This window comes from Scleropages formosus, chromosome 16 (genome assembly GCF_900964775.1).
Source record: "Scleropages formosus chromosome 16, fSclFor1.1, whole genome shotgun sequence".
Lineage (NCBI taxonomy): Eukaryota > Metazoa > Chordata > Actinopteri > Osteoglossiformes > Osteoglossidae > Scleropages > Scleropages formosus.
Window position 1 is genome coordinate 21,496,325 of NC_041821.1, and position 26,508 is coordinate 21,522,832.

The 26,508-nt window shown below is 47.4% G+C and overlaps 1 protein-coding gene across 1 annotated transcript in view; it reads left to right on the plus strand.

Annotated features, from left to right (window-relative positions):
* The window catches only part of LOC108933613 (sodium/potassium/calcium exchanger 3-like), an 81,055-nt gene that overhangs the window by 40,164 nt on the left and 14,383 nt on the right, over positions 1-26,508 (plus strand). Inside the window, exons 3-6 of the mRNA XM_029259084.1 lie at positions 17,213-17,289; positions 21,635-21,709; positions 22,648-22,732; positions 23,078-23,181. Coding sequence (XP_029114917.1) covers positions 17,213-17,289; positions 21,635-21,709; positions 22,648-22,732; positions 23,078-23,181 — 341 coding nt within the window. The remainder of the gene's footprint in view (positions 1-17,212; positions 17,290-21,634; positions 21,710-22,647; positions 22,733-23,077; positions 23,182-26,508) is intronic.

Sequence of the window (26,508 nt, forward strand, 5' to 3'; positions counted from 1 at the left end):
CATCCATAGTGCGAAGGTAACATGCAGCAGCCACTCTAACCCCTGATCGTAATAAATTTTCAAGAAGGTTCAGTAAGTAATATTTTTCAAAATGCATTTAGTAATTAAAATCAAGGTAATATACAACAATACGGCACAATTACATGCAGGAATTCTTATGTGCTTATCTAAGTAATATGGTTATAAAGGTGGAAATAGCTGTGATATTAGATATAAATAGATGTAGTTGGTGGCACGTTGAAAAATAAAGCAAAGACATCTCACAGAGGCTTCATGTAGGCAGAGTTTACTGTGTGATCTTACTGCACCTGATTTGTGTCACTAGAGAAACATTGTGAAAGAGGGTAAACCCACTGTCTGCGGTATCCGCGTGGCTCTGAGTGCAGTGTGTTTTGATGTTCTGTGACCGATGGCACCGATTATGACAAAAATGATGTAGCGGTAAATTCCCATGTGTGGTTTACAGGGGTAGGGGGTAGGGGGTGTGGTGTGGTGTGGTGTGGTGTGGTGGGGCAGCAGGCTTGGCCAGCTCTGGTGGGTCTAGGGTTCGAGTCCTGCTTGGGGTGCCTTGTGATGGACTGGCATCCCATCCTGGGTGTGTCCCCTCCCCCTCCAGCTTTGCGCCCTATGTTGCCGGGTTAGGCTCCGGCTCGCCGCAGCGGTTTCTGAAAATTTGTGTGTGTGGGTTTACAGGGGGCTTGTCCCTTTCCGACAGCCACCGCCTGATGGCTCTATGGACAGCTCCGTGTGTGGCCGACACAGCCTTTTCTCTCCAAGGGAAGCTACACCACTTCTGCACCCTGGGTTCGAGCCATTTTGCAACACCACAATTGTACAGGCACGTCTAAAAAGCAGGCAGGCAGGCAGACAGCAGAAAGCGGTCCAGATTGTTTCAATGCAGCCTGCTGGATGGACTCAGCTCTCTGTGGGAAATTACATGTTATTATAACGTGATGTTGTTCGTCAGTGGTGGGCACTTATCATCAGTGACACACGCTGTTAAGGGTGAGCAACAGTATGGCAGTAATAGCAATAAAACTGATTTTAGTACACATTAATTTCTTGGAGCATCTGTCTTGTAACTTGTACGATGGCACATCGTGTAACTTTGGCACCTCACAGCACCTGGCTGTGTGTTTGGACGGGGGTTTGAATCTGGTTGAGCCTGTGTAGAATTTTCGTGTTGTCGCTGTGTTTGCATGACTTCTTTCCCAATGCTCTGGTTTCCTTCCACACTCCAAGGACAAGCGTTTCATTTATCAACTAATACCACTTAAAAATAACAAAACCGAATTAGTTAAAAATAATTAAATTAAGTCTCCATAAGGGTGGCATGGTGGCGCAGTGGGCTGGACCACATCCAGCTCTCTGGTGGATCTGGGGTTCAAGCCCTGCTTTGGATGCCTTGCGACGGACTGGTATTCCATCCTGGGTCCCCCCTTCAGCCTTACACTCTGTGTTGCCGGGTTAGGCTCCGGCTCCCCACAACCCCAGCTGGAACAAGCGGTTCAGACTGTGTGTGCATAATTCTCCATGGAGAGTCACTCTCTGTCCATCCGCAGGTAAAGGTGCGCTGCCATGGGTTATGTGTCATCCACTTATCGTTTTCCTCCACTTGTGATAAGAAATAAGCTTAGCCATGTGTTCCTTGCTTATTGTCTATTTATTTAGCTGACACTTTTCTCTAAACTTACAGTGATTTTCTCAAGGGTACTACAGCAGGAGCTGGGATTCAGACCTTGCAGTGCAAACTCTCAGCACTGCACCCCTTGCTGCCCCTACTGTCCCAATAGGAAGTGAGGGACAGTCTGATGAACACAAGTGACGTGACCTGGGGAGTCTATCCAGGCAGGTGAAGGGTCCACCGAGCGCCCCAGCTGCCTCCGCCCACCCCCTTCACCCTCCCATCCGCCCTCGAGCACCAGGCGGCTCCTTAGTCCCCACAGGCTTTGGCATTGGCCTCCATCCAGCAGCGGAAGCAGACTGGTTGTGCTTCACTGTGGGGTCTGATCACTGGCCATGCCTGTTATGTGTCAGTATTAAAGTGCTCTTGCGTGCGGATATAGGGATCAGCTCTGTCCCTGCACCATCTGAGCAGAAGCACACTGGAGAGTGTGGAATTCCAGCCCACTGTGTGGGCTTTCACCTCTGCAGTTAGGACAACCCAAACACTCCAGCGCTAGTTTGTTCCAGACTCCAGCCCCTAACCCCTCCCTGAACACACCACCCCAAACTCACCCACGCGGACTCACACGCACGCACACGGCGCACACGCAGATGTTCCCCTACCAGTGTACTGTCATGCGCTCGGGTCACGGAGTGCTGTCTCGGTGCGTTGAAGTGCAAAATCATTTCAGGAAATTGCCAAGTTCATCTGGAGAATGGGATTTTAATAGGGTTGACAAAGACGGAGGTCCCGAGCGCCGCGGGCTCCCCTGGACGGCCGGGAATCTGGAGGACCTAATAACCGGAGCAGCTAATTACTTGGCTGACACCGAGAAGCGAGCTGTAAATGCCTTGAGCGAAGGACACCTGGGGTTATGGCTTGACTTTGAAAATGCTGCAGTGTGGATCAGAGTGGGGGGAGTGGGTGGGCACGTAAACAACACACATAAAGCAAAGCAATAATCCCAGAGTGGCTCCATATGTAGGCCAAGCAAGGTGAAGTGCACTCGGGAGGTATGGGCACGGTGTCTACAAACCGGCGTGTATTCTTACTGCTCGTAAGTGATTGACTTGTTTAAATTCAAAATATTCCATAATTTAGCAGAGATGGTCATTTGTCTCGTTTATTTAAAGCATCAGTGTCTCTGTTGTAGGGGGGTGCGGTGACGCAGCGGACTTGGCCAGGTCCTGCTCTTTGGCGGGTCTGGGGTTCAAGTCTTGCTTGGGGTGCCTTGTGATGGACTGGCGTCCCGTCCTGGGTGCGTCCCCTCCCTTTCCAGCCTTGCGCCCTTTGTTGCCGGGTTAGGCTCCGGTTTGCCGCGACCTCGATCGGGACAAGTGGTTTCAGACAGTGTGTGTGTGTGTCTCTGTTGTCATGGTGAGCATAAAATCAGCTTCAGCACGTAGAATTTACTTGTCCTGGAATCTGGCAGGGGCTGCAACCAGGCCAGAGGTACACCGAAGAGTTATAGATGCCCACCAATGGGGCCTCCTGATGTGCATGAGTGTTTGTGTCTCTGTGTTTCTGCCACACCAGTATACAGTAAGAAATGCAGCAGTAAATTCGGTTTTTGTATGAAGGGAAGCTTTATCTAATCTACGAGCCCATAGGATTACGCTGTAGAGGAATTCTTGTTGACAAATGATGAGATAATCGGATTGCGGTGATGGTGTTAAAATGCCCAGCAGCTGTGCCCCATACACTGGTCCCGTGTGTCCTGCTGTAGTCCTACCGCTCACGGCCCTCGCCCTCGTTGCCCCTCTGCTCCCCTTGTCCGCGAGCATCCCGCCCTGTGATCTGCGAAGACGAGCATCTGCCCCTCATTCCGTGCGGTCTTTTGCGTTTGACCCTGAAAAGCCCCCGCCCTCCAAATCCATCTCGCAGCATTTATTTAAACATCTACGGAACTGGAATGATTCACTTTTGAAGCACAGCAATTATGCAATAAGCTGAGTGTTATGTAATGAGCGTGGAGCTCGGGCGCCGCTTTTGTCTGCATTCTGCTCCATCTGCAGACGCGGTCAATCCAGCTTGATCCAAAGTAGATTTAAAGCTCCGTGTTTCGCGTGTTTGGTTGTAGCCTTCTGTTTGTGTGTGATCAGGAAGTTCCGCCTGCTTCTGCATAACTGTGTTTGTCTGTGTGTGTGTGTGTGTGTGTGTGTGTGTGTTGCACAAATTAATGCCCTGATGGCTGCTGTCACCGCCACAGGCTTTCATTGATTAATAATCTGTAATATAATGAGCTATTACTGTTCACAAGCAGAGAAACGACACGTCTCTTTCACACATAAATCTCTGTCATTAGTCATTAGCTGGAATTATGTGTTGCTCTGAAAGTACGTTGATAGATGCCTTGGAGCATTTACTTATAAGAATTCATCTGCGGAAATGTGTCGCAAGACAGTGCTTGAAGTGATGTTTGCACTGAGTAACATTTGACTGAAAAAAAAGGGGGACCCATGAAACGTGTTCGTCAATATAATGTCGTGTGTTTTGAATAGAGGAGCAGCAAAATCCCTTCTATACCGCTCAATGTAATAGGACTTAACTGTCACTCATTATTTTCAAATTCTAGTGAAACTGTTCATTCAGCAGCAGGTGGAACTTTACCCCAAAACTGATGCAAATTTCTTTATTTGGCTGATGCTTTTCTCCAAAGTGGCTTGGAGTATTAAGATACACAGATGGGTAATTTTTACTGTATGAGGTCAGGGCAAACACCTTGCTAAAGGGTACAGCAGCAGGAGGTGGGATTTGAACCTCGGTCTTTCAAGGGCAAGGGGGCAGCGCTAACCACTGCACCACCTGCTGCCCACAGTCCTTCCCACTATTACTTTAAAACCATATTTTCACTTTTAGCTCGAAAATAGTATTGTTGAGTTTGCAACACTTCGGCATTGTACTGTCACGTCCATGCCCACAACTCAACCGACAGCACCTGACTCTGGTCCAGCACTTGACTAACTGCTCACCCTTTAAAAGACCCTCCTCAGCTCTCATACCGTTGCGGAATCTCGTCAGAGACAACCGCCCTCCTTCGTGACGTCCAGTTCACACGCAACCCTTGTTCTCAGTTCTCATCCTCCCGTTTTCGTCCCTTCGCTTTGTCTCCCGACCACGGATCTTCGTTTCAACACCCACCGCCGATCAACCGACTTTACCTCGTTTCGTCTCCTGACCTCGCCCATGGATCCCCGCTCTGACCCCGACCGCCGATCGACCGGCCGTCCGCCTGATCCCCGACACCGAGAACTTGCCTGATCCCCTGAATCCAGACAAACGACTTTGCACTCGGGACCCCCCTTGACGTGTACACAGTAGTACAAGACTACGATGCTACCAGAAAAATCAGTTATTAGTAAAAGGTTGAAGAGAGGCACATGCAGTAGTACTGAGAACAACATTAATTAAACTGAAGATATGTCAAAAAATTAACGTTGGTTTATATTGCACTGTTTCACTGAGTTCACCAGTGGGAGTTTGTTCTTTCTTTGGGAAATTTAAATAGCGTTAATGAACGTGTATTTCCTTGTCACAGCTTGTTAATATGTAATACCTTTTGAATGCGGTATTTTAGTGTTTTGGTTAACTCTAGTATGTTGTTTATCCAGGTACTGCATTCAGTTCAATTAAAATACACATAAATTGCTTTGGCAAAGAATATCACAGCAATCCAGCTTCTTGGTCACAAGTGCAGTCCTTTAACCGCAATGCTTGCCTATCCATGTGAAAGAGTAACTGGTGTAGGAAAAACAGTTTTATTAATTTGTTTGTTTTGCCTTTTATTTTTGTGTTCTCCCTGTAATGTGAATTTCATTGAAAAGCAATGACTCATTCAAAAATCAATCTTTCACTTTTATTTGTGATAAATATAGAAGTAGGGCATCAAAACGTATTGCGGCAGTAATTTTCCTAAGGAAACAGATTATGATGAACTGGAAGGCCTCTGGAAAGACAGAGTCTTCAATAATGTTTGTCAGCTGAAAAAACTATAAAAACAAAACGCTGCAATGTACCTAAAGCTGGGCTGCATCTTGAAAATATATCTCTGTTATTAAAAGAATGAAGGTAGAGCATGCAATGAAGGAAATGGGTTTCGTGATGCTCTCATGGAAATTGATCTGTCATATTATTTTTTTATCACAGGTCCATAGTTGAACCATAAAGTGTTATCCCTAAAAATGTCACTTAAATGTCAGTATTTTTCCAAAATTGTAACAGATGCAATAATCATTTCAGCAACTCAAGGGCGCCAAGTCTCTTCTGAGCATAGTTCGCCTCCTGTCTGCGAAGCACTACCTCATACATCGTTCTCTGTTGCTCTCGGCAGGTAGCGTCTGAGCTGCGCGTTTGGGTGTGCGTTCAAACGCGCCTCAGTGTGAGTGGACTTTCCATATTTTTGCTGTGTCCATGATCTAAAGTGATGAACAGCAGTAGGCAAAGGAAAACCACACACACACTTTCAGAACCACTTGTCCCAGACAGGGTTGCAGGGAACCAGAGCCTAACCCAGCAACTCAGGGCATAAGGCCAGGGGGGGAAGGGACACACCCAGGACGGGACACCAGTCCGTCGCAAGGCACCCCAAGCGGGACTCAAACCCCAGACCCACCAGAGAGCAGGACTGTGGTCCAACCTACTGCACTACCGCACCCCACAAAGGAAAACCAGTTTACCTTTATTTATCAGACAGTTTTCTCCAAAGCGACTTCCAATGACCTCTATGTATCTGCACAGACACCTTATTCACCGTGGTGACTTACACTACTAGATACACTACTTACAATGGGTCACTCATCCATACATCAGTGGAACACACTCTCTTTCTCACTCACACACTATGGGTGAACCTGAACAGCATGTCTTTGGACTGTGAGAGGAAACCAGAGCACCCGGAGGAAACCCACATCCTTTCGCACCAGCCAGCTGCTGTAAAACAGTAGCGTTACTCGCTGTGCCACCGTTCTACGTGCTTCAGTACCCTCCATTACCACAAAAACCATGTGAGCGGTCACTGTGAGTCGACTTTAATTCAGTGACACTTGACAAATATACAAATATGTTATTTGCAAACTTGTGCTGCTATTTTTACTGTTGTTGTTTCTTTTCTTTTACTGTACGACCCACGCTTAGTATAACTAGCCTGTTAGCTCATTTTGCTAACTAGCCAGCGATGCATTCTAGCCATTAGCTATGCACTCTAGCCCTCCAAATCAAGATTCATTTCAAAAGGCAGTTACAGCAGCTCTGCGGTCAAACACAAGCAAAAATACTAGAATGATACAGTTAAATAAACCAAGCAGCAGATATGGAATTAATCTTCACATTAAGATTTGACTGCAGCGGAGTGGAAGTGACACACTTCTGGCAATGCTCAGCTCCACCTCGGAGGATTTTAAACGAGCACGGGGAAATCAAGTTCCGGCGTGCTTAAAGTCAGGAATTTAGTTACGGGAAATATGTTGCAGCACTCGGGGTGTTATTTAAATACCCCGAAAAAAAAGGATTAATGGAATTTCGGCAGACGCGGCCCCCGTACAGGGAGTAGCCAGCGCGGATGCAGATTTGGCTGATGGGTTCCTCATCCCCGGGGGAAGCGACTTTCGCTTCGGCCGCGTTCTGTCCGCTCCCCCTCACTGACACACGAGCTCAGCCTTCCGGCCCGATGCTAACCGCGGTTCATTATTGACGTGCCAAAGGCCGGTGGCGGCCTTCTTTAAATAGCCCTCATCACGGCCTTTCAGGCTTGTGAACTGCCTTCACGTGTGTCCAGAAAGGGCACGCTCCGCAAATCACTGTCACTTTGTGTCCAGCCGGGCTTCTCTGAATGGACGCCTGATGAGAAAGAGACTGGGGCGATCTATCACGTGATCGGGTCACGTGACACGGCGGCAGCTGCCTGAGCTGCGCGCGAGAAACTCTTTCAACATTTAAGCGTCTTGAAACACATCTCTTTCAGAGCTTCTTCTCCTCCGATGGGCTCCTAACGGCTCCGTAAACTGGCGTCTCAGCATCGTGATCATCTTTGTGTTTCCTTTCGGTTTCGCGGGTAGCTACTCGTGCAAAGTGCACCGGGAAAAAGGGCGGTATCACACACGGCAGTGTGATACTGGCTCTGCGACTAGGGTAAAGATGGCTTAGCATTCCCTATTATTATTATTATTATTTTTACTGTTGTTGTTACATTGATTATATTCTTGATGCCTTTTGCCCAAGTTGAATTACACTTATACACACACACATTTTCAGAACCGCTTGTCCCTTACGGGGTCACGGGGAACCGGAGCCTACCCGGCAACACAGGGCGTAAGGCCGGAGGGGGAAGGGGATACACCCAGAACGGGACGCCAGTCCGCCGCAAGGCACCCCAAGCGGGACTTGAACCCCAGACCCACCGGAGAGCAGGACTGCGGTCCAACCCACTGCACCACCGCACCCCCTTACACTTATACATTGGACATGAAATAGTGTTGCAACCAGCACTATCAAACACACACACACTGTCTGAACCTCTTGTCCCCTATGGGGTCATGGGGAGCCGGAGCCTAACCCAGCAACACAGGGCATAAGGCTGGAGGGAAAGGGGACACAGCCAGGACAGGACGCCAGTCCATCACAAGGCATCCCAAGGAGGGCTTGAACCCCAGACCCACCGGCAAGCAGGACCCGACACAACCCACTGAGCTGCCACGCCCCCCACTATCAAATGCAGAAATAAACAATCATTTCACAAGTCAACACATGCAATAGTCTGTGAATATTTGCATATGTGCATTAACTTTTACATGTATTCGTTCAGCAGATGCTTTTTTTCCAACAAAACCCAGTCGAAACATTGCAATTCACTACGCAGAGCTTTAGGAACAGACACGTGATTATGAAAGCACATTCAGTTTGTCCTATACCGTAGTATTTGCTGCCACACGTTGCTCGAGCAGCTGCCTATGGGACAAACTAAGGTTACCGTTATTGTGACAGGCGGTGTGATGCGGATTTGTGAAGATGTTAAGAGATCAGGAGACAAGTGGGTCTGAAAGCAATGGAACTGTGAGACACTTCTTGAGAGGATGCAGCACTTCTGAGGGGCAGAGGGAGCTCAGTCCCTCAGAATGGCTCTAAGCAACATAAGTACAAACTGAGACCGAGGCTGAAAGCCTGAGAACAGCGAAGCGGTGCAGTCTGTGCAACAGTCAAAACTGTTTTTTGTCCCTTTATATAATGACATCATTCTGGCTCATATTGTGAGATTTTAGCAGTAAATAAGTGAAAGCTTGCTGTGTCGAAGTCTGTAGTAATAATTATGGACAGATGAACAGAAACGCTTAGTGAGACTGTACGTTTGTCATAGATGAAGGTGTCTGTCACATTGCTACGAGTTCGTAACTCAAACAAGAAGCCTTGGATGATGGCAACTCATTTAGAGCCTGGTATACAAATAGCCTTAATGAAAGGGCGAGGGAGGCTTTTCTCTAGCAGAAAGCCTTTTTATTATACCTTTAATAAATCTACACTTACAGCCCCTAACCAGCAGTGCGGGGAGCCTCGGAGGGCTTGATTCCTCCCATCATTCTTATGTAAGAGGCTTTTCGATGCCGCCGTGCCAGCGGGGGCCCGGGGAGCACACTCAGCACTCGGGTGAGCGAGCGGGCGAGCGGGTGAGAGAGGGAGCGTGGCGGGCAAGCTGGGAACGCTGGGCACAGCTGCTTCAGTCGAATCCCTCGGCTCGGCCGGTCGGGCCAAGGCGTCGATTCCGCTTCTCGTGGTGCCCGTGGCTCCTCGGCCGAACGTAATCTGCATCAGAATGAGGTCAGCAAGCCCACTGGCCTCCGCACCCGGCCCCTCCAACCCTCTCCACTTCTCCTCTCTCTCGCTCCTCTTTCTCCCACACCGTGCTTTTCTTGTCCTCTTGCCTCTCTTCCTCCATCTCTCTCCCTTTCGCCTCCTCTCCATTCCTTGCTCCAGCTGAGAAGATTAATATGCACACACACCTGTCCCCTGCTGCAGTTTAATCGGGTTTCGGAGCCGGGGAGCGGAGGCCGGGACGGGCACTGCTTCCACGCCATGTGCACGGGTGCTCTGAGGATAAGCACGCGTGTGCCGCTGTTCTGCTGTGACGTAATGCTGTCACATGCCGCACCACTGTTGGGACGCTGCGGTCACCTGACGTAGAGGTGGTAACACACGTTCCTGGCTTTTAATTGTCGGTGAATGTGTGTGCCTGCGTCCGATTGGAGCGTGCACAGGAGAGTGTGTGTCCGTGCGTTTGCGTGTTTTGGCAGCTTTTCGCAGCATATGATACCCCCTGCTCTTAATTCCAATGGAAGGATAATTCCATCTCTGGCTGCACTCGGTGCATTTACAGATGACTGTACAGATAATACGTTTCCAGGAATTGGTTATAGCGTGCAAAAATAACTTATTTCATGAAATGGACAGCGTATATGGAGGAATTTTTTTTAATGTGATTCCAATATTAGAGCCATAACAAATGCAAGCTTATTTTGAACCGCTGTAAAGTGCCGGCACAAACAAATTACGTTTATGAAAAATATCCAAAGGAAAATCCTTTAACCTTACATAAACCCAGAAAATGACCCTATGTCAATACTAGGAGTGTTTTTAATTGCCATTATTTTTCAAATGAAATTTGAGCAATTATTACTAATTAGAAGAATATTATTGTTTCTCAGCTCCTCAAGGCTGGTCATTCTATATTTTCATTAACCAAGATTTCTTTCCAAGAGATGGCTGCGTTTCATGCTCTACTGGCAAGTTTATCCATCTAATAAGCTTAGTAATTTACAGCATTAAGCTACTCATAATTATTTACCCATTTATGTAGCGGGGTGATTTTTTTTTTTACTGTAGTAATTTCGGGTGAGTACCCTGCTTGAAGGCACTGTAGTTGGAGTTGGGATTCAAACCTGCAAACTTCGAAGTCCAAAGGCAACAGCATTAACCGCTACGGCACCGGCTGCTCCGCAAGCTCTGCGAAAACACTTTTGTGTCACAGCAACCGGAACTCGTAGTTTCCACAGTTTTTTCCTTCCGTCGAGTGTGTGACTGGTAATCTTTTTCTCCTATGTAGTGGTGGCTGTGGGTTTACATGGGGGTTTGAATCTGACTCAGTCTGTATGTAGTTGGAATGTTTTTCCCATGTTGACAAGGCTTTCCCCTACAGTTTAAAGATGTGTGTTTCTGGTAAACTGGTAACTGTTTTGTCTAAATTGTGTGTGTGACAGTGAATCGGTGTGTGTGATTGTCCGGCGTCCTGTCCAAGATGCACCCTCTCTGGCAGGCTTCACTGCCTGGGGGCAGCGGGTAGAGTAGGGGTTAGCCTTGCTGTCTTTGGCCCCGAATGTAGCAGATTCAGTTCCCACCTCCAGCTATAGTAGAACGGAGAAATATACTTACGCTGAATTGCTCCTGTAGAATTACCCACCTGGGTAAGTAATTGTAAGTAGATTAACATTGTAAGTCACTTTACCAAAAGCATCAGCTAAATGAATGGATGTAGTGTTAGCACTGATCACCACAATCCCATGTGGGGAAAGCCAGCTGTTGATGATAGATGAAGAGCACAGATGACAGAACAGTAACTGATGAGTCATTTCTTTGCTGGAAGCTTTTGTCTAGCAAGGAGCGTTTGGGGGTCAACAGGGATTTGAACAGCACAGCTCTTATGAAGCTTGGAGTGTGTTGAGATGGTGAAGGCCTCCCTTCCAAGGGAATCCTAGAGCGCCAGCTGCAGTTTGATTCTCAGGTTGGTCATGCTTTAGCTGTGACTGCCAGTCCTGTCCCGTCGTTGCAGACTGTGATGAGTACTGTTCCACCGGGTTTGTCAGCCAGCTGGCACGTACGACCCATGAGCCGGCGCTTGCCTGTATCGAGAAATTCGATTAGTGAGGAAGCATGACAGACAGATGGATGTAGAAGACTACATAAAATGTAAATAAAACCAAAAATGTAGAATGATGCTGTACATGGTGCATCATGTCCACGTACCGCATCATTTTAGGAGCAGCTGCTAGGTTAGTGTTCCTGCCTTCGGAACTCCTAGATCCAAAGGTCGCAGGTTTGATCCCCACCTCTGGCTGTAGTACCCAGCGGAGGGACTCACCCTAAACTCCTCCGGTGAAATTAACCAGCTGTATAAACGGATGGGGGGCGTGGTGGCGCAGTGGGTTGGACCGGGCCCTGCTCTCTAGTGGGTCTGGGGTTCGAATCCCGCTTGGGGTGCCTTGCGAGGGACTGGCGTCCTGTCCTGGGTGTGTCCTCTCCCCCTCCAGCCTTGCGCCCTCTGTTGCTGGGTTAGGCTCCGGTTCCCCATGACCCTGTATGGGACAAGCGGTTCAGATGATGTATAAATGGATAAATAGTTCTAAGTTTGTAACTGTAATAATTGTACCCTTAACATCGTAAGTTGCTTTGGAGAAAAGCGTCAGCTAAACGAATAGATGTAAATGTCCGCAGAATGCGGGAAGTTGAACTCCCTGCGCAGTGCCGTTTAGATGTGGGTGGGGAGGACTCATTTTAGGCATCGCAGCTGGAGAGATGTACCGTGTGGCCCTTTGGTGTCTCGGAACAATGCTGAGCCCGCGACTCATTTGTGCCTTTGAAGAGCGCAGACACAGCCTCCGTGGAGCAGTCCTTCAGCGCCGTCTATGAATAGCTTCCCCTTATTCCACTGTCATGAGAGTTCTGTGTCCCGTGTCACCGAGGACAACATGAGCGGGATGCTCCGGCGAACACGCACGGGCCCCAATGCAGCCAGGAATATTAAACAAGCCCCGCTGACAGATTCTGGAGTGCCGTTTTAGGCCATTGTTCTTCCGCATCTCGCGTGCCCTTTCATGTGGCGGGAGGAGAAGTCGCTATTCATGAGTGTGACACGGCCTTGAGCTTTAAACCGACGAGGGGGTGTGAACCATTTGGGAGCTGGCTCGAGCGGGAGCGGTTTTTCTGTTGCTCGTGAGATCGACTTCGTGTTTGAACTTGCGTGACCTTTCCCTCCGACAGATGGTTCCATTTGGACTGTGGACCCCGTTGCCCGACCCTGGAAATGAGCAGCCAGTGCTGGTTGGGTGGATGTTTGTGGCGGCCCATGAATTTGGTTCTCACCGTGTGGGAGATGTTTCTTGTGTGGAAAGAGTCTGAGGCTCTGCTGAACACATACATCGGAGATGTTCCAGCTGTTTTAACAGGCGGCTCAATGTGTGTCTTTCCATCTCCTCGGCCTTATAAACTGAGTCCTCGCTGAAAATGACCGTGTCACAGCAGAGTGCTGCCAGTACACTGTATCAGCACGGTACTTTGTCCCCATGGCAATTTCATTGCCGTGGCACCGCTTCCCCGTGGCAATTTATTGTCATGACAATATAATCACCTTTGCAATGCTTTGCGTTGCCATCTTTTTAATGAGCGCTGAAGATGACAGATTTTGTAGAGGATGCCTACGGATTAAAGAGTTGGGCCGCTCCGGAGCTCATTTCAGCTCATTAACAAATTAACTGCTCTGCAGGGAAGCTGAGTGAATACCGGTGCCCTTTGCCGTAAATCACGGTCGCAGAGGAATTTGAACCGAGTTGGAGTCGTTTGCTCCACTGACCGTAGCTACCTCCTGTTTGTCACCGTAACCAAGAGTGAACATCATAGCACAGGGCAAATGTGACCTACAGCCTCCCATCTCTACCCGAGACCGCTTTGGCAAACGTATGACAAGTTGTCACCTTGCTCCTCCTTTCCACGCTTAAGATTCATCCTAAGATGGGCAGCAGGTGCCTCCCAGCGCTTGGGCCATGTGAGTGGACGTAGGTTCCGTACCCGCACAGTCTGTGTGGAGTTTGCGTGATCTCCCCTGTGTTCATGCAGGTTTCTTCCCACAGTCTAAAGACGTGTTTCAGGTGAATCGGTGACACCGAATTGCCATACTGTGTTTATAAGTGATTGAGTGTGTGTTACCTTGTTCTGCAGTAGAAATGGGTGGATGGTTGTAGGGCGAAGAGTGCTGTGTATCTAGCATTGTGATTCGTCTTGAGCGAAGGTGTCAGCTGGTTGCTAGTTAACAATCATCATCTCCGTGTGGCAAACTGTGCAAGGATCCCATTTGAGAATACATGTGCTTTTTGAATTGTCCATCACAGGATGGTGTGGAGCAGTGAAGCTGGGTCGAGCTTACCGGGGTGGCCTCCTGTCCTACTGCAAACTTCAGGGATGTGGGGTGTGTTGTCATTGCAGTTCCATCCCTGTCAACACAACCTGAAGGTCGTCCCTTAGCTCTGTTTCGCACACATGCATTAACACACGTGCTCAGGGACGGAGTCCCCGGAGGGCACCTGAAGGTCAAAGCAGCCCTGCCGGGGCAGGGAATATTTAAATAGCAAACACACTGCGGTTTAATTCACAGCAGGGGGGAGTCTTTCCGAACCCGTTGCTGTGGAAATGGAAAGAGATCTACCGTTCCTAGCATCAGGTAGAGTAAACAGGTAACCAACCGACTCAACCAGCTGGACTTCACCACAGAAAAAGCAGCCATTTCGCCTTTTCTCTCTCCTCTGAGTAGAGAGCCAGTTAGATGCATGTGAAAAGAACTGTGTGATTAGTGATCATGGAGGCAACAGCATCTGTAGAACATTGGGTGGTGTGCTGTCTGTGACCTACCAGTGTAGAGCAAGCCCCCGTACAGCAGGATCTCAACCTCCAGTATCCTGACAGTGCTCCTCCAGGGTAGCCTTCATCTGATAGAGAGTTTTGGAACTTGTTCCATCTTGGTCATCATCACCAAAGAAGCTACAGTAGCGTGGACCAAACAAGGGGGCGTAAATGCGGTCCACATTGCACTCCGTCAAGCAAATAAGCTACCCCAGTCCCACCGGGAATCCAGCTTAATTGGTAGTGGGATGGATGATCAGATCGATCCAAAGGTGCAGCTGTGTTTGAGATGATGTATATGATACTCCACGCATTCCACTGCCGTGGTAAAAACACTGCTGTTGCGAATGGTCTCTCAACACTATCAGACAATAGTTCAGCCCTGCATTGTTTCTGCTGCTAACTCCTTCGCTATTCGTGTTGATGTCACAACGGTTGCGGTGCCATTTTGTCCTTTGTTGCGATTTACAGCAAGGTTGATCGATGCCCTCAAAATACACCACGAGATCCCGTGCCTCGGTGAGAAGCGGGACCAGCTGTGATTTTCGCTGGACCCGGAAAAGCATTTTAATGGTGGTATTGAAGATGAGCTGTTAGCTGACGTTGGTAACGCCTGGAAGGAACTGCGCCAAAAATAAATACTAAAACATTATTTGGATTGATGGACTAATGATTCAAGGCTGATTTTGTTTGTTCTGCATAATGTATCAGTGTGCTAGGCCAGTAGCTGGATTGCTGGCGTCAGGTTCGAAACACAGCCTGGAACCCGAGCAGGTCGCTCTGCTTCGATCGCTCCCGCCCGAAATCCCAGCTGCGTGTTGTTCTGAAACAACAACCGCATTTGGGCAAAGCTCCGGCAGCTCTCCGAGGAATGCGGACCCGATCCCCCCCTTTGCGTCTCCTTCCGCCTCACCTCACACCTGCTTCCTTCAGAGTCGGCATTGAAACGTCACTTAGTTCGTGTGCTATGAACTCCGGGAGATATAAACATTTTCATTTGCTTACATTTAGCTGTGATTTCATCACTCTTCCAGTACAAAAATTACCTACATTTCTGCATCACGCTGTATTTTTGAGCACTATAGCTATATCCAAGATTTTTACATGAGCTTACCCATAAATAAAACAAGGGACTGTTCTATAAAGCTTTTACTGATTAGGTAGATCAGCTTCCGAAGGTGAAGAACATACTCGTGTGATGTCAGTGGCATTGAACTGTAGCGCTGGTTGTGTAGAAGCCTTTTAAGGTAATTTTAAACAAGTTTTTAAATGTACTGGGTTGTTGATAATAGATGGGTGGAAGCATTACAGGGATTTTTTTTAGTGATTATAGCTGTTGGTTTCATAGAACGTAACCATTAACAAGTAGTGCAGCAAACACACACACACACACACACACACACACACACTGGCTGAAACTGCTTGTCCCAAGCGGGGTCGCGGCAAACCGGAGCCTAACCCGGAAACACAGGGCGCAAGGCTGGAGGGGACACACCCAGGACGGGACACCAGTCCATTGCAAGGCACCCGAAGCAGGACTCAAACCCCAGACCTGCCAGAAAGCGGAACCCGGCCAAGCCTGCTGCGCCACCGCGCCCCCTAGGTGCAGCAAACAGTATTTTTTATTCTGCTTTTATTGATTGCAGCTTGGTGGAAAAAGTGACTACGGAGTTACAGACAAATTGAGTTGCGAACACACTTCCGGTTCTCGTGCTGTTCTTAAGTTGCGGACCCAGTGTAGATGCATTGAATAATTTGCAAACACATTCATCTTTGTCGATGGGCAGCGTGTTGATGTGGCCATTCTCAAGTCTGCTTCCTCCATCTGCTCCCGTTCGGCATCTCTCTGTACAGGAAAGGGGGAAGCGAAGGCATCATGGTTTCTGTGACTGTGGCGGATAAGGCTGCATGCCGTCACTGCGTGCGTGTCTCTGACGTAGTTTCAGTCAAAGGCACAGCTGCAATCGCCCTCCGTGGCCGTGGACAGAACCCGATGCTGAAAGTGGTGCTCGGATCACTTAGCGCCAGGGAACTTACTCATTCTCGCGAAGCCTGGCCGCAGGACTAAAGCGACAGATTCGCAGCGCGGCCGTACGCCCAGTTGCCCAATTCCATTTGACTACTGCTAACTGATCATCACTTGTTCCATTGTGCTGATGAATTCTGTATAAGGCTAGATTGTCTTGCTGGAAGTCATGTTAATTCTGTCTTGGGTTTACCTTCACCGGTGTTTTTTCCCGCGATTGGTATAAAAAATATCAGTGTGTCACATTAGAGTGGTCCCCTGTCTTTTATGCATGACTTAATTGCGCTGGGATTCCGATCCAAAGACGTTGTGTGGACTGTGTGACTGGATGCTGCTGAAATGAAAGCAGCAATGATCGGCAGAAACTGTGGCAATAACATTTATATTTATATTCCATTTCATTGATCAGACACTTTCCTTCACAGAGATGTGCAACTCTTAGGTTTAGGGTTAGGGTTCTGCTTACTAAACATTTAATGCATTATACACCAGTTTTAGATACAGACTGGCAACTGTTGAAGCGCAAGTCCACACCCCATGGCGAGCCGATGCGTTTTCAGACCCTTCTTGAATGTTGAAAGGGATTCAGCAGTTCTGAGGGACAAAAGGAGCTCATTTGCCCACACTGAAGCCAAAACCAAGAATGTACAGATGCTCATGTTTGGACCTCTTGTACACGGGACTACCACTAATTGGACTTGCGACCAAGTAGCTGCAGTTTGAAATCCCAGCAGAGGATTTCAATAGTTGCACCAAGTGGAATTTCTGAAGCTATAAAGAGTGCAAGATATAGAAGCGGAGGCAACAACCGTGTCTCTGCATTGGAGATCTTGTAGAGATTAATAATGGACTTTTTTTCTTTCCTGCAGCACTGCACGAGTTCCCCAATGACCTGTTCTCGCACGAGGAGAGGACAAAGGGTGCGGTGGTCCTGCATGTCCTCTGTGTAAGTTCTCTCTTTCTTTATCCCCTGGAGGCCCTTCATTGTGTACAGGGGTCTGCCAGGCAAGCCATGTTGCTGTTCCTTCGCCATTTTTCGTGCCCGTGTTCAGCGAAGACTTGACAGAGTACAGTCGCATAAATAGGGCTGGGTGTGAGCCTCCGAGGGGGGTATCGCTTTGGGAAAAACAAGACGAGGCAGATTCTTCCATTATCTCTCTCCTTTGAAATCCCGATGGGGATAGAGGTAAAACCGGTACAGGGATACACCAGTTCCATGGTGTTAGTCTGTTTCGGAGGTATGAAGCTGGGGAACGCTAAACAAAAAAAAGTGTTCTTGTACGATGTGACAATGCTTTTCCATGTATGCCGATGAGCGTGATGTGAGTTGCAACGTACACCTTTATTATGAATTCTATTCCTAGAGCAGAGCTGGGAAAAAAGAAACGTTCATTCCTAAAATAGGCCCATTTTCCCTGAAGTTCAAAAATGAGCTGGCCAGAACAAGAAAATGGGAATTAAATACGAAGAAAACAGAACAAGTACAAAATGTAGTTTTAAAGAGGTTCCATAGATGCTCAGATACATTTAAATAAATCTTTGTTTTTCTTATATACAGTCGCAGAAAAACTCTGGATTAAGCAAAAATAATGGGAACAAATAGAAGTAGTTTGTTTTTATATTTTCTATGAAGCGATGCAAAGGTTTTTCAGTTTAGTATGAAATGAGGCCGTGGTTCTTTCGGAACGAGAGAGGCCGCTGGCGCGAACATCCATGTCAGACATAAGAGGGAAGCCTGACGGCGATGTTTCCTTGACCAGCGTAAGGGACTCCAGCACGTGAAACACACATGCTCACATCTTCATTCATTTATTCTCATGGATGAGGCAGTTCAAGACAGAAATATTTCAAAGGAGTATGGTCTTTAATAATATTTCCATAAATTATCCAACTTGTGGTTCCAATGACTGCTCTGAATATTGTTTTATTATTTGAAATAACACCGCAATTACTCTGCAGATTGTAAAACTTTACTCAAAAAACCTCAACAATTCAGGGAATTTGTTCTCAGCATTTCTGGGTAATACAAAAAGACAATATTTTTGTTGTATACATCACAAAAATTTGAAGTAATAGTCCTGCAGAGCTGTCTGGCTTCATGTCTACAGCTGAGAATTCTGTTCCACTGTAGTAAAAAAAGTTTTCTGGAAACCGTTCCTAAATAAGTGGTTCTGGTTTTAAAGCTGCTCCGCAGAAGAGAGTCCAGCATCTGGACCTGTGGAGTATGAGCGGTGCCAGCTGATCCAACACCGGGGTCCTATCAACACCGCCCACAGTTTATTTACTGCAGCTAGTAAATACGGCCGCGATTACAACCATATTGCCGCGAAACGCCGTTTGCACTGAGGAAGAGCTGGGGCTGCTATAGCCGGGCACCGCGGGCCTCATCTGGACTGGGTCCAGCTTCCCGGTCAGCAGGATGGAAGTGACTGAGAGCAGATCTCGTTTTATAATTAGGTGAACCTAACCAATCACCTAAAGGCACTAACAATTGGAGGCACCAAATTTAGCAGCTAAAATTGAAAAATACATTTTTCAGTGCTACTACATTTACCAACATTACACTTCTCACTAAAGAAACTTCTAAGTATTTACTTGTTTACACAGACTGTTAGTTTTACTGGCACAACAGAGGGTAAGTACCTTGTTGAAGGGTATTACAGCTGGAGGTGGGATTCAAACCTGCAACCTTTGGGTCTAACAGCAGTACAGCTAACCCCTACACCACCAGCTGCCCTTCAAAGTCAATAGAAAGTTGAAGATCTGCCACTTTATATGTTATGTAAATATTGCATAACATAACGCCTGCCCATGTCTTTGAAACGTTGCGGCTTTGTAGGTAATATTTTCTGTGAAACAAACTGTCGCTGTACGCAGTCAATAGCGTACATCTAAATGTTTCCTTAACCGACTTCAGTCTCGAAAATAAGTTTAGTTTTTAGTCTGTTTTCAGTCAATAAAGCATAAATGTGTGTTCTGTGCGTGTATAACTTTCAGGTATGTACAGGACATATGTCACTTTTCACAAATAATTACATAAAAACGACTTATTTATAAATTCAGATTTTATTTCCTTTCTTTGTTGTTTAATGAATCTATATCTTAAAGAAAGTTATTTTTGCCATAGATGTATGTGTACCTAATTAATTAAAAGATAGAAGTCTAAGGGGTACCAGGCTGATTGGCCCTTAGGAGGAGAGGGTGGTTACTGGTCAGGTAGAGAGCAGTGACATAGGAGGGATGGATGAAGCTTGGAGAACCAGGGACTGAGAAGGGACTGACAAGAAGACCGGCATCGAGAGACGTAACCTGTGGCTTCCACCGCTTCCCGCATCTGATTCGCTGTCAGCCGTTATGTTTACGCCTCTTTTCCCACCCCCTTTCGCTTTCCATCTCTCCGTCTGGCAAAACACAACTGCATCCTGTTGACCACAGCAGTCCTCATGCACGATCCACTAGGTGATGTTGAGAGGGAAATTAGTAGGCCAGGGGGCGGCTCTGCGGGCACGGGGCTGGGGTGCACAACTCAAACCGAGCGGACCACCTCTGGACACGGTCCTGCCAAGGTCGGCGGCTGACCACGAAAGGACTAATAAGACTCCCAAGAAAACCCCGACCCTGACAAATGTGGAATAATCAGATCTCTGCATGTGTCGCATCCAGAAGAAGCTTCGCCCAGCAATAACAAACTCTGAGGGCTCTCAGGGCAGAAGCCATTCTTCTCGCCTGGTTAAACTTTGATTCACGATGGGTCTGTTGAAGGAAAAGTAGGGGAGGATTTCATCTCGTTCGAACCTGGGAAACCTGGGACCTGGGAAACTTACCCTGAACTGAAACTGTGAAATTTGCTCAGCTTTTTAAATGGGTAAATCATGAGTAAGTCATTTTATGTATCTTAACATTGTAAGTCACTTTGAGGAAGGCATCAGCTAAATGGACAAATGCAAATGAAACCCAGCTGGTCAGTTTTCGTCGCATGGAATAATCTGAAACGTCCTGCCGTGAGCAGCAATGGCAGCTCTGCAGCTCCATGTCAGAGTCGCGCCGTTGGGTCACATGGAATATGAGGGAAACCAGAATATCCTGCTCCCTGATGTCTTACGCAGAGAGCTAGAGCTGGTGGAGGGGCACGCCACTTTATCTGTGCAGCGTCGGCTGCCGTGTCAGCACGCCCCCCCAGGTCAGCGTCAGCGAGGTACCGTGGCTTTTAGAGCCCGTTACATAAATACCACGTGTGGAGTGGCGTGTTTCAGCCAAATGAAATGCGCGGCTCAGCGCCCTTCTCTGAAATCGGCTGCTCCGCTAGTTGCCGAGCGCACCGCATCCTCCACCTTCTGCCGATTCATGGCCACACGGCGGGAGCTGGCACGGCACATGGGATCCTCCTGTCTTGTGCACCATGGCTGATGCAGAGCAGAACACTGGAGATGCACAGCACACTTCAGCCTTTCTTGGGGGGCATGTCCCATGGTTGCTGGGTGAAAAGCCTCCTTTTAGGTCCAGTGGCTATTTGATGCCTCTAAGCATGCCAGACCCTGACTCCCAGACCTGCAGATGGTCACACTGGTTTGCGACTAGAGATTCCCACTTGGCAATGGGACCAGTTAGGGACATTTCATATGGCAAGATCCTACTTGGACTTCTCTTCGCCAGTGAATCGACAAAAAAGAGAGGGATAGCATTACGTAAATCTCAGCAAATGGCACTACACCAGAGTTGTAATGTCAGCTCACACCTCAGGCCTCAGCGCTCTGCGAGTTTGTGTTTTAACCTTTACACTTAACCCTTGTGCCACTCTAGGATTAAAAAGCTATCGCTGGAATGAAGCCAAAACGGTGACCGACCTACTAATCCCAAATCCCGAACCTGCTGTCGGTGACAGCTTCTTCTGTCCTGGTCATGCGTGACGTGCTTTCACCCATATGGGAGCTCCCTGATGGGAAAGCAATGGACACCATTCACCATACAGATGGCATGAAGGAAAAACCTTGCAAAGACTGATAAGTCACAAACCCCAGAGGCATTTTTTTTTTGGTGCCAGTTTTGCTTCCCCCAAAACCTCCTATGGATTAAAGGACATTTTAATATTCTACGATAAAAATCCGGTCCATGAAGATACCATTAATTGTTCTAAACTGGTAATCTGTGGCAAAGCAATTTCTCTAAGGAGCACATTTCAGGTAACATTAATTCATGTGGAACTCCATCACGTTGGTTGTTTGTTGTGGGCATGATCGTGTTTGTGGCGTGGAAGCCAATTTTCTGATCTGTGTCTCACCCCCCTGCCGCAGGCCATGTATATGTTCTACGCCCTGGCCCTCGTCTGCGACGACTACTTTGTTCCCTCCCTGGAGAAGATCTGCGAGGTAGGTCTGCCGGAATGCCCTGACACAAAAACCCAAATGGAGAGTTTTGTTTTTGGCGAACATATGGAAAATAGGTTCGTTATTCCTACACATCTGACAAAAAAATGAATCTTATTGCCACACACCTGTCAGCTTGTTGTGGACCAGTAGAGGGCCTGTTTTTTTGCAATGGCTGGCACTTAAAATCAAGGGCCTTCCAAGGATATTTAACAGAAAGTCAGATTTGCCCTCCTCTTTATTCTTGTTAAACCACAAACCAGATTGTGTTTTTGATGAAGTTGCGCAATGTAGGCTGATTATTCTCACACATTTGTCAAGGAAACGTCCTTTATTGCTGTGGTCCACACCAGAAACTCCCTCAACAAATGTGGTGGACTCACGTTTCCAGATTTCTTCCCTGGAAAAGTTAACATTTGACTTGAATCACAATTTGACTGAATTCTGAAATACTTACTGACCTTTTACGGAAGTTTCTGGAGAGTGCTACATGACCCCTCCCCTGCAAAATGCTGTAACCCGTCACCCCTGTGTTATATTCTGTTTATATAAGAATTTGCACTTTCTTGGTATGCTGATTCTGCCTCTGCGTTGTTGTGACCCAGTTCTGTTCTGTTGTTAATTTTAAAAAAAACACACTCTCACCGGTGAGCATGTGTAGCCAGAATCTGTGCTTCAAATCGGGGCTGGCCACCTGGGGATGAGGGGATGTACAGTACACTGCTGTACTGAACCTTGTTTCCCTTGAGGAAAGGCAGAGATAGCAGCAACCCAGTTCCAGAACATCACTGAGAACCAGAAATGTTGGTTGTAAAACCGCACTGTGTCAACGGTGACCTGCGTGGGTGTGGCCGAGGAGGGAGGATCGGGAGGGGGCGGGGCTTGTAGTTGTTCTCGGAGAGTCTGCGGTGAGTGTCTTTCTGCATCTCTTTGTTCTGCAGCGCCTGCACCTCAGTGAGGATGTGGCGGGGGCCACCTTCATGGCTGCCGGCAGCTCGGCCCCCGAACTCTTCACGTCCGTCATCGGTGATCACTCCCCACCCCACCGATTCGAGCCCCAGCACCATGAGCACACAGATTAGAGGAATTATCACTGGCCACAGAACAGATGTTTCATAAAGATTTCCTCTAAGAGTGCTCAGAGAACATTAAACCTCTTAACAGTTTTGTAGGGTAATAAAAATACATCCCGCATTAAATAGCTTCCTCTGTGTAAGTGTTTGTTAGGCTTCATGCCTGTTTTGCCTCTTTGTACTTGGATTATTAATAGATACTATCCGAACAAAGCAAGTTAAAAACCTTGGCTGGGTTTGGGAAGATGTAATCACAGTGGGCAAACGTTTCTGATCTGTCCATTTGTCCCCGCTCCAGGAGTGTTCATCACCAAAGGTGACGTCGGTGTGGGAACTATTGTGGGTTCGGCCGTCTTCAACATCCTGTGCATCATCGGGGTGTGCGGCATCTTCGCCGGCCAGGTAACACCGCACCGGCTGGCCAGTTTGTCACCAGGCACACTCTGTTTACCGAAGGAGATCTCCCATCTAGGTTTGCAGGTCATGCTAACCCTAACCCTGACCCGTCCATTTGATCCAGCAACATCACAGACAGCAGAACATCTCTGCTCACTGGGATGCAAGGAGAATGGCTTTTCTCTGCATTTTCATCAGCCATACTGTGCTATACACCGGTAATCTGGTGATCATCATGAAGGAGCAGCAGTGTCCAAACCATATGGCTAAAGGCAGTCTGACTCTGCCTGACTGCCATTGTCACCTGTGTCCAGTTTGCTCAAGAAACATGCCTCCGTCTCAGTTTTGGATATTACCTGAATTACGCCGCTGCTGGGATTCACTGTGACCCTGAGCTTTTTTATGCAGAACCTCCAAAAAAGCTGACCAGCCATCTGGAGCATTAAAAACATCACCGCAAGACACAAGGTCCCCTGTGGAGCTCATCAGAAGTCCAGCTAAGTTCTAAATTCAGAAGGGGCTTCTGGTGCCTTGAACCGACAGGGCCCGTGTATCCGCTTGTCCTGAACCCCTTCTTCATTGTAGTCGCGTATTTATCCCGACTCAGCAATCATTGAAGAAGATTTTTCTCCTTTCATGTGACAGTTAATCCTAAGGCTTCAGGAATTTCTCTTTTTTAAATTATGTGAGTTTGTCAGGGGGGATACTCTCAGATTTCCCTGAAATCGCATTGAGCTCAGCGTGGCAAATGAGAGAGATGTGTGGTCGAGTACATGGGGTCCAATACAGGATGAGAGCATCCTAGTTCAGCAGTCAGATGCCTACTGATATGTGTGTGTGAAAGAGGAGCTCAGGAATCTGACCCAAGAGCCCCTGATTCTGATACGACAGATTATAGCAGGAGGATGCATTACATAAAGTATGCATACTTGTTAAGGAGTAGGTGCTCTTGTGCACTAGCATACACACAGGGCTCCAGCTGTACTTTCACCCAGGAGTTACATCTCCTGAGGACTACGTCTTGGCTCGTTTTGGTCTCGGCTTGTTTTCTCTTTCACTTTCAGTTATCTTTAGTTTAATTAACTATGTCAGTTCACTGCTACGCTGCTGTTTCCTGCTCAGCATCTCCTCCATCAGCTGACTATAAGGTGTACCAAACCTAAAAGCAAAAGAAACTGTATTTCGGACGGGATCCGTCACGGTAAAGTTGACATGCAAAGAGATAAGCCCACCAAAATGGATTCAAAATAGTAAATGAATACAGATTACACATTATGTAAGGATTAGAGTCCTGCCAGAAGTGTATTAAAGTCCTCTAATGCTGTTATAGCTTCTGTATTATTTATTCGAGGCCCATAAAGGGCACTGTTGATGTATTATAACGCAGGGGTCACATGACCCCATCGAGTCTGATGCTCACTTTGTATAATGGCGATGAGCTGAATATATGGAAAGTGGGCTCTTTATAATGAAAGTGGACCTCTGCTCTGTACGTTAAGGCAGATTTAAGAGCCTAGTAGAGTTAATGCTAATGAGAGGGAAGAATCGTTTTTAACGTACATGCGTGGGGCCAGTCTGAACGCGGACAGCATTCAGCTGAAAGATACTTGATGGGTAGACTAACAGGAAGACGCAAAGTCGAGCGCGGAGGGAGGTGCGCGTTGCAAGGCTGTATAAATAACACTCCAGCAATTACAAACAATCAAACAGCATTCAAAGTCTAATTTTCCCAGAGCACTTCCTCGACTGCAACACAGAAGTGATTGCGAGAAATTAAAAGCGGGAGCAATTAGAAGCCGTTCCCGCTGAGCTCCTCTGTTCGGCCTCTGTGCCCATGTCGGAAAGTAGCATTTGGAGAAAGAATTCAAAAGGGGTCCACTGAAGGGAACACGCAACGCTCTTGGGTTGAGGAGGTAAAATGTACACAAAGACAATGCAGAGGTGTCTTTTCACTCCCAACACCATGTTTGCAACATTTGCCATTAACAAGATGATAAAGGCAGGACCAGTGGTGTTAGTGGCCTTTGAAATTGTGAGTTATCCACGTCAATGGATCTTCAAGATGTGAATTTTTTAACTGGTACATAATTGTCAGGAAATGCCTACACACACTTGGCAGCTGGTCAGCACCATTAAAGGATGGAGCCAGCATATTATCACCATTATATTTACTTCTAGAGGGTAATGTGTTCAGAACTCTCTCAGTGAACTGTCTCAAGTATCAAGAAATGTTCTCTGGAGTCAATATGGCCCAAGGTGGAATCCAGTAGCTGCTTCGGATGGCCCTTCTGAGTGTGGTCTGCTGTGATGCAAGGAGATTCTTATGAGCAGTGAAGTGGGGTTGGTGTGTATTTGTTTAAGTCAAAGCCCTGCTTTATTAAATGTTGATGTCTCATCAAGTCTGGAGGACTGTGAATCCAGGTATGATATGAGACCAGATCAAAGTATTTTAGATCACTGATTCTCAACCAGAGTTCCACTTACAATCAACAGAACTGAAATGTGAAACGTCATTCAGGGGAGCTACAAAGCACATATATTTCGAGAGGTGAAAGGTATGTAGGGTATACCCAGAAGAAGGAGTGTAAGATTCTTCAGACTGACATCAAGGTTCAAACAGAGCTAAAGGCGCTTTGGACTAACGCTCCAAGTCTTGCCGATGGCTTATGACAATTATGGCAGTTTCCAAGGAAACATAAACGACGGCAGTTTCAGCTGTCTTTGGACGTTACACGCCATGCTGAAATTTGGCTCCGGGCTCAGTGTCCATCTCCAGCGTTTGTTGGAAATGGCACCAGGAGGCTGTGTGGTGGAAGGGGGATTTGGTGGGATTAGAGTGCAGGCCCGTGTAAGTAGAAATTCTAAGATTTTGTGAAGTGCAGTGCCGTGTAACCTCAACAGCAAAGTAAGCCTCAGTACGCCGCGGCGTTTTGTCCTATGATGGGAGGGCAAAATGACAGAGCCACAAAAATGTAGCCCTCACTCACTGTTAAAAGCTTGGCCAGCACCTGGCCAGCTTCTAAAAGCAGAGGAGTAGAGGAGAGGTCTAACATGGCCTTGTGTATTTACTTGTTTTGCCTCACAAGATACGATACCGGTGAAAAATTTGCGTACGCATGCTGGAAACTATTCTGTTTTCCAGGAGTCATTTCACAGGTTTGCTCAGGAGATGAGCCCCCCATGTCTTCCCAGCTGATCTGGAACCATTCCCAGACATGTAGGGTGCTTGTGTGTTCCTTTGCTTGCACTCTCCTGCCCAGTCTGCCCTATACATGTAATGCCCAGTTTGTCCAGGTGGACTCTCAATTTTCACTGGTACTATAAATTACAGAG